Raw genomic sequence first — 8,536 nt, forward strand, 5'->3', positions numbered from 1 at the left:
GATAACTCCAAGATCTCTTTCCTGAGTTGTCGTAGCCAAATTAGCCCCCACTTTGCCTCCACTGCAGTCTGAGCCTCGCTACTTCCTCTCTTGACCTAGCCCAAACCAGCAGGGTGCAGCGGGAAGGTTCGACTTCTCTTCTCTGTCAGGAGCTTGGCCTGTTCCTGCTCAAGATAGCTACTCTGGTCAGTGCCACAGTGGCTGCTGGTGGGCAGCAATTTCTAGCAGAAGTTATTTTCTGCAGGGGGAAAATGCACTGCGCATGAATTATGTGCATGCTCAGTAGCGCATACTGGTCATGAGACAACTGCTTTCTTGTGTAGGCCAGAACTTGAATGTAGACAACGTTGCAATCAGCCCAGAGCAGTCCTTCACATTCCAGCCTCCATAGCTTATCTTGTGTGGACAAGGTTCAGTCCATAGTGTCTGCCTGGAAATCGTAAATCCCGTTCGTGGACAACAGCTTGCTTACGCCTACAGCTACCTGCCTTTCTGTTTTATCCGGACAATAATGTGCGTTATTTTTGTCTGCATTGCCAGAAGGTGAGGAAAGTATATTGCCAGACCCAAGCTCCGTCCCCATCCTGCTTAGTGAAGAGTGTCTCTTGTCAGTTGCAAGCAGTGTGAGGGCTCATGCACTGTTTGGCAGAGGTGAAGGTAGTCACTCTAGTTCAGTAGCAGCCAGACCACCTAATGTGCATTTGTGCCTTCCCATTCTGTTCTTCGCTGTGCATTTGTGGGGCAACTGTTGATAAAATATTTCCATTCTGGCCTTAGGTGAGCTTGCTTTGCGTCCGGTATCTGATTACCCTTCTCAAGGTTTTTAAGTGAAAACCCTGGTATTAAAGTTGTCGTGTAGTCTTATCTCCGGGTTATATACTGCATTGCTTCCGTTCCTTCTGAATTGCCCTATTTACTCAGTATTTCTGTTTGCCGATTAAGGTCCTCAGACGAGGTAAGTGTTTGTGGATCTCAGTAGACTTGTGTCTGCTTCCAGAGACAAATCCCTTCTGTGGGAGAGAGTGTCTGCCGCATGGACTGTTACCCACAGAGTGGTTTATAGATGGTCACTTTTAATGCTTGTTTGGGTTCTCATCAGGACGCTGCTGCTGAAGGTTTTTTATCCTTTTGTGAGGCTCTGATAGTTCCTACTGAGGGAAATGTTAAGTATGCGCAGAATCCAGTGGGGGCATGTTTTTGTGTAATTCTCATCCAAAATGGGTCTTATCCCTCCCCATAATTATCAGTAAAAGATGTTCCAAGGAGACCAGTTTTCCAGCTGGAAAGGGGAATACTGATTCATTGTAACAACTGCCTTAGATTCTTCATACAGAAGGTGTTAACTGAGCCAGGTCATGGTCACTTTCTCCTCTCAGGTTATAATTAGAGAGGGTATAAAACATACATTATTGCCTTTGTCCTATTTCCCATTATTCTGTTAAGATTCTTCTGTTGCATCCATCTTATACTGCAACTGAGCTCAGTCTTGATTCTCCCTCTCCCCACTCTCTTTAGGGGAAGTATTAGTAAGAACATAAGAGCAGCCAGACTGGGTCAGATCAAAGATCCATCTAGCCCAGTGTCCTATTCGACAGTGGCCAATGCCAGGTGCTTCAGAAAGAATGTACTGAACAGGTAATCTCCAAGTGATCCAGCACCCATTCCCAGCTTCTGAGAAACAGAGGCTAGGGACGTCATTCCTACCCCTCCTGGCTAAAAGCTCGACAAATAGTACAATCTACTCACCACCGGTGAGTAGATTGTAACCCGGAAGAGCTGGGCTTGGGTGATCTGCGCATGTGCAGAACGATCTGCGCATGCACAAATCGCCGGACAGTGTGGCTGGCGAGCCCTGCTAATAGCCATTGATGGACTTATCCTCTATGAATGTATCAAGTTATTTTTTGAACTCTATTAAAGTCCTGGTCTTCATAACGTCCTCTGGCAAGGAGTTCCACAGGTTGACTGTGTTGCATGAAGAAATACTTCTTTTTGTTTGTTTTAAACTTGCTACCCATTAATTTCCTTTGACTCCTAGTTCTCGTGTTTTAGAAATAAGTAAATGACTGTTCTTTATTTTGTCAGCACTATTCATGAAAATTGTCTGACTACCGAACTTTGCCTTATAGCAGGGCTACTTAACTTTGGAAGTCCAGGGGCCACAATGATACTCACCGCACATGTTGGAGGGCCGCAACTGAAGTGTGGTTGCATATACATGTGAATATATATGCAAATAGCTGCTTTCACGCTTACAAGCATGAATACCAAGATTACCGTATTTTCCGGCGTATAGGGCGACTGGGCGTATAAGATGACCCCCTATCTTTTTAATTAAAAGATAGGGTTTCATCTTATATCCCAGCGCCCCTCCGCCTCCTTTGCTCCCGGTGTCCCTGGTCTGCTGGAGATGGTCCCCAGCAGACCAGAGGCACCGGGAGCAAAGCCGCCAGGAGCGCCTGGGCTGCCCTCCCCCCCCCCCCAGCCCCTCCGCGGCTTTGAAAGCCTCGGGGGAAGCCGGCGGGGGGGCATCCCAGGCGCGCATGGGCTGCCCACCCGCCGGAGCCCCTCCGCGGCTTTGAAAGCCTCGGGGGAAGCCGGCGGGGGGGCATCCCAGGCGCGCATGGGCTGCCCGCCCGCCGGAGCCCCTCCGCGGCTTTGAAAGCCTCGGGGGAAGCCGGCGGGGGGGCATCCCAGGCGCGCATGGGCTGCCCGCCCGCCGGAGCCCCTCCGCGGCTTTGAAAGCCTCGGGGGAAGCCGGCGGCGGGGCATCCCAGGCGCGGATGGGCTGCCCGCCCGCCGGAGCCCCTCCGCGGCTTTGAAAGCCTCGGGGGAAGCCGGCGGCGGGGCATCCCAGGCGCGCATGGGCTGCCCGCCCGCCGGAGCCCCTCCGCGGCTTTGAAAGCCTCGGGGGAAGCCGGCGGCGGGGCATCCCAGGCGCGCATGGGCTGCCCGCCCGCCGGAGCCCCTCCGCGGCTTTGAAAGCCTCGGGGGAAGCCGGCGGCGGGGCATCCCAGGCGCGCCTGGGATGCCCCCCCCCGCCGGCTTCCCCCGAGGTTTTCAAAGCCGCGGAGGGGCTCCGGCGGCGGGGCATCCGGCGTACAAGACGACCCCCGATTTTTGGGGGATGTTTTTTAACTTCAGAGGTCGTCTTGTATGCCGGAATATACGGTAAGCCTTAAGCCGTGGTGCCGGACCCAAACGTGGCCAGTGTGAGCCAGTGAGCACCTCTCAGGCTCTGCCCTCAAGGCTAAGCAGCCAGCACTTCCCACAATGCCCCGGTGCTCCTGGCACCTCCTCCCTGGGGGCTAGAAACGCGGACACCCTGTACCTGTCTGTTCCAGCCAGCCCGTCCACTTGCGTCTTTCAGTGCTCACCCAGCCTGGGAGCCGCCTCGCCGCTGTGGAACTTGTTCCCAGTAGAGGTCATGTTCAAAGGATCCCACCTGCGGGCTGCGTGTTGAGCCCCACGTAAACCGAAATCACACCGTGGGCAGCAAACAAATAGGCCATGGGCCACAGGTGGAGTAGCCCTGCCTTATAGTAAGGGGTCGGGGATGGGAGCCTTTCTTTTTGAAGTCATATCTGCTCCACTAATGGATGGAGGATGATATCACTCCCTAATTTGATCATACAAGTCTTTACCCTTGTATCTCAGACTCCTTTGGCATTTGGAGGCAGTTAACAGTGTCCCAATACCTTTTAAATAGGGTTCTTCAAATCAGCTATCGAAGACACGAGTCCTTACTCTTGGTTCTAAGTTTCCTTGTTTATTCTGGCCATTAGACAGTTAATCTTGAACCAATTAATACTTACATAGGACTGCATTCTGCCAAGTTGGTAAGTGAGAAGCATTGTTTTTTGGGATTGGCATAACATCTTTCTTTTATTGCATTGTGTGTGTTTAAGGTAAAAGTTTCTTCTGTAATATTGTATGGACCTGAAGGTTGTGTGTCTGATTCTGAATTCTTTTAAGGAAAATTTTGGATGTGAAGGGTGATGTGCTAGTTTCTTTAATTCAGGTAGCATGTTGAGGCTGAAGTAGCAATTGAGAGCATGTGTTGAATATAACTAACTATACTTATGTGACCTTTCACCATAGCACTGTGCTACTTTGTTGCAAAACCCTGTGTTGTAGTGGGTGCACCCAGGATTAAACATTGAGCTAAAACGTGATGGGCTGAGTCTGACTCTGGTCTTACATTGCAGTGTAGAAATACCCTGAGTCAAGTGTGCCTCAGGGTTGCCAGATGTTACTTCAGGTCTTTGAGGCAACAAAGGGAGGACTTGTGAATGCGTGTGATTCAAGCCATGAATATTCAAACAGTTTCCTAATCTCTCTTTTTTTCTGTTACACAGCACATACTACTAGTGACCAGCTGGAGAACAGAGTGCACAGCGTGGAAGAGATTTGTCCAGAACTGTAACTGCTTGTCAAAGATAAAAACTTATCCAGTGCTACATGGTTTTGCGACTTTTAAGTATTGAGAAGCATATCAGTTATAGTGATGTATTGCCAAGAATGTTAATAACTTTAGAGACTCCTATATTAGGCAGAAAAGCTGCCTAGCCTGGTTATTCTTGTGCCTAGAATTTCATGGAGAGTACGGCTTCATAATCCATCCAGCCAGAAAGGCATTCCCTGTATATACGAGACACATTAACTTGCATAGCATATTGTCACACTAATGCTTTAAAACATACAAAAAAACAGTATCTTTGGGTTTGTTGATTATTTATTTGACACTGTTCTAGATGTGGTATTTCTTGTAGTAGAAGGGTTTTGGAATTAAAGAGCCAAACAGAATAGCAAACAGGTTGATGCTACTATCAGGTAAATTTAGCAGTTGAAAAAGGGATTATTTTAGTAGTGTAACTTGTAAATTTTTTCTGACATGATGGATGTCAGTATGTCATGATTCCTATTTTCTCAATCTTTATAAGAGAAGAACGGTATTATTTTTGTGGTTTAAAAATAAATCTGTTTGGATTTGGTTACTAGTTCCTGACTGAGACACCACTGACACCTGGTGGGATATTTATACATTAGAGATGTGCAGACCTAAAGTTCACATCGAATTTTGATAATCTCTTCCCTTGGGGATGGATTGCTTTGGGAACTTCCCTTAACTTTTAAGATCTGAACAAATAAGTTTCTCCCATTTTTTTCCACTTCAGGCCCCCCCTATCCATCACTTTCAGCTGATTCCCTTAAGACCTACCTTAGAATCCTTTGCACCTTCTGACTTGCTGTGATATGAACTCATGCTGCTAGCATCTGAGGATAAGTAGTTGTCTGAGCAAATCTACTTCAGTGCTGAGGAGAGTGAATGGTATAGCTCTGTATCATGCCGGCCTTCTCCTCTGGCCAGGTGTAATCCGTGTATTGAAAACCACTCGTATAGAAGTTTTCTGGTCCAGTATAATGTGCAGCAACTGCATTTGTAAGATGAAAGCTATTTGGAAGACTAAAAGGGAGATTGCATCTAATGTATAATTTATGTGCTGTTAACAGTGTGGTTCTGTAGCTGCGATGGAGGAGAGCACTGAACCTGCAGATGACTAAACAACCTCCCTCTCAAAAGATCTTAACTATGGTGTGAATGTAACAGTGTTCAGGATAGCACTTGGTTTTATTCTGCAAATGAAGTACACTTTAAGCTGGGGTTTGGTCATGGAATATTTTGTATTCAATTATGTCTGTTTCTCTCTTAAATTTGAACTACATTTGAATGGTTGCATAAGTCTTATAATTATGCGGTCCTATTTTAAAATGACTTCCTGTCCACTGTATTTGTGAAGTCTGAATAAAATAATGAAGAAGTTATTTTACAATTATTTTGAACTCATGTGTGAGCTTTTTGAAACACCAGAATGCCAGAGTGTTTCAGGAGACAGTCTTTTGCCAGAAGTGTGGGGGTGAGCCGCACCAGTTAGTGTGTGGATTCCTCAGTCTTTGGTTAGTTTCCCATTTTGTAGATAGAGGTGTTTCCAGGTCTTGTAGTATTTAGAGTTTCTTAGTCCCAGGTCCTGGATTTGTGTGATTAGCGGGAATCTCAACTTCATTGATTAATTAAAAAAAAAGTCTGACCCTCAAGATTGTGGAGTAAAAACTTGTAATGTGAATTCTAAAGACTTAAACATCAAAAGGAAAACATGATCTCATAATTTTGGTGGAGGCCTGATTTTATTTCTGACTAAAATTCTTTTATCCATTAATTGGAAGGAGAGATTGTACAATGCATCTCTTTTTGCTTGATTATATGAAAAATAAGTGCTTTATTTCCTGCTATTTTTCCAGTCAAGATGTTAGAATTGCAAAAATATTGATTGAAACTTGATTCTGGTCACTTTTGGCTGTGTCCTGAAAGATGCTGGGCTCCCATGAGAGGTGAGGCAATTAATGGGAGCTGACATCCATTGGCTTGATTAATTACTGGAGCTGTAGTGTACATAGCACTCAAGGATTAGACCCTGTCTGGTTTTCTTGACAGAGAAAGAGAAAATAGGAGTTGCTACACATCTGTACCTGTCTGAAGGATGGCATTTCTTCCTCCTCTTTCCTCCCCCTGCCAAAACAGGAGCCAGCATGTGTGTATTGGAGTTCTTTGCTGTGCTTGTCTTACATTTTCAAATTTATTTTGCTGGTTTGTTAAATACTCAGGGCTGCTCTTTGGATGGGTTGACATTACTTACAAATAAACTGTCCAGTTACAAGGCAAGAGCTAAACATCTGCCGAATGGTGTTGACCCACTCCATCGCAGTAAAGCTCCAGTTTCAATCTTGCATGTGCTGTCATTCAGTGCCAAACATAGCAATTTCTGTAGACTAACTTGGGCCAAAGAGCGAGCAGTTTAACCCACTTGGATCTCTTTTTGCCACCTCCTTTCCTCTTTTAATTTGTACATAATCTGATTTACAGCCAGTGCTCCAAGGAGGTGCTGCTGTTAGTATCCCTAGTGCTACCTGGGAAGGATTTTATTTATGTAAAGACACTGTTGTTTTTCAGTAAATGAAGATAGATTTTAAAAAGAATGTTTTGAATTGCAAATCACAAAACACCAAGTTAGGTTGAGTTGTACGACCTGGACGAAGGAGCCGTCTCAAGTTCATGGAGAACCTCTAGCTTCCATCAACTATGAGCAATTTGTTGTTTTTGAGTCCATTGGCCCTGCATGCTATGCGTGATCTTCCTGATACCTCGTTAGAGATGCATTAAATACAACTGGACTATAAATATCTTTTTCTTAAGTGGGTTTTAATTGGTAAAGAAAATAGAAGATAGAGGATCATCTTTAGCCCTTGTCATCACTATAACAATATTATTGTGTGCATCTTTGTTATTTATTGATGGTGGTTGGTTCATTTATTTTGCTTTTGGCATAACATGATGCACGTTAAAAGTCATTTCAATATGGAAGCTGGGATTAGTTCACTTTGTCCTCACCACTACCTCTAGACATTCTAAAGTTAGATATGTTTGTTTCAAAGCTTGGGATTATTACAGTGCAGTATATAGTTTTTTAAAAAAACTGTACAAGGTGCCACCTGTACTTTGTAAGTGTGCCATATTGAAACATAGTCCACCTTTTGGGGAAAAGGAGAGGAACAGGAATAAAAGTCTCTGGCTCATCTAGTAGGAAGAAGGTAGTAAGATTGCTTATGGGCTTGTAATAGCATGATGGTTATCAGATGCTGAGTACTGAATGTGATGTATAAAAATGGAGGTAGACTGCTACCACTGTTTCCTTAGAAATTTGGGAATTGAGTTCCTAAGAATCTGTTCTGCAAACTGTGCATGGTAAGTTTTTTACTACATTTGTCTCTTAAGCCTTTTGTTTGTAAAACGAATACAAGATGATGTTGCTTACTGGAGAAATAAGTTTTTGTAAATAAAGTTTATATTATACTCTCATTTGCAAATAGTATCATTTAAATTGTTCATTAAGAAAATTCTTGTGAGTTTAATGTCCTGATGGAATTGTGTATTGAAAACTAAATTTCTTAACATAGCCCATTATCTTGTGTTGAATTAGTTGATTTTTGATCTCTTCCTCAAAATATTCTCAGGTGGTTTTTATAGTTGCTATTTGATAGTAATTTCACAGATTTACTGTCTTTTCTTATCAGATTCTGACTTCAAAGGTTTTTTAAAAGGGGAAATAGGCAGTTTTATATCACAACTGGCTACTGAAGTTAGTGTTAGCGCTCCCCCCGCTCTACAAATGAGGGGTTACTGAGTCCTGCTTTATAATAGCTTGGTAGCATCATATTAAAAAACCCTCTATTGATACGGTGTGGCACAGTGTGACACCAAACCTGGTGGAGTTATGCTCTGTATGGCAGCTTCTCTGCCATCCCAACAGCATGGGAGCATATATACGTACAGCTGCATCTGCCATGCTACTCTATAGCCATCTAGGAGCAGGTGTGGGATCTGCTTGGTTATCCTGTAACTGCTGCTGCCAGCGTGACGGATTGTGCCCTTCTACTGCCATATTGGATTCTGTCCTTAGGCCAGTGGTTCTCAACCTTT

At 44.6% G+C, this 8,536-nt stretch overlaps 1 protein-coding gene across 3 annotated transcripts in view; it reads left to right on the forward strand.

Annotated features, from left to right (window-relative positions):
• PPP1R2 (protein phosphatase 1 regulatory inhibitor subunit 2) overlaps positions 1-7,915 on the forward strand; it is a 33,383-nt gene extending 25,468 nt beyond the window's left edge. For all 3 annotated transcript variants that reach the window (XR_012906346.2, XR_012906345.2, XM_075938318.2), the window contains one exon: positions 4,359-7,915. Coding sequence is in view for 1 of the 3 variants with exons in the window: in XM_075938318.2 (XP_075794433.1) it covers positions 4,359-4,426 (68 nt within the window). In the remaining 2 variants the exon portion in view is untranslated. The remainder of the gene's footprint in view (positions 1-4,358) is intronic.
• The last annotated feature ends 621 nt before the right edge of the window (positions 7,916-8,536 follow it).

The sequence above is a fragment of the Pelodiscus sinensis genome, chromosome 10 (genome assembly GCF_052426305.1).
Source record: "Pelodiscus sinensis isolate ZL-2025 chromosome 10, ASM5242630v1, whole genome shotgun sequence".
Taxonomy (NCBI): Eukaryota; Metazoa; Chordata; order Testudines; family Trionychidae; genus Pelodiscus; species Pelodiscus sinensis.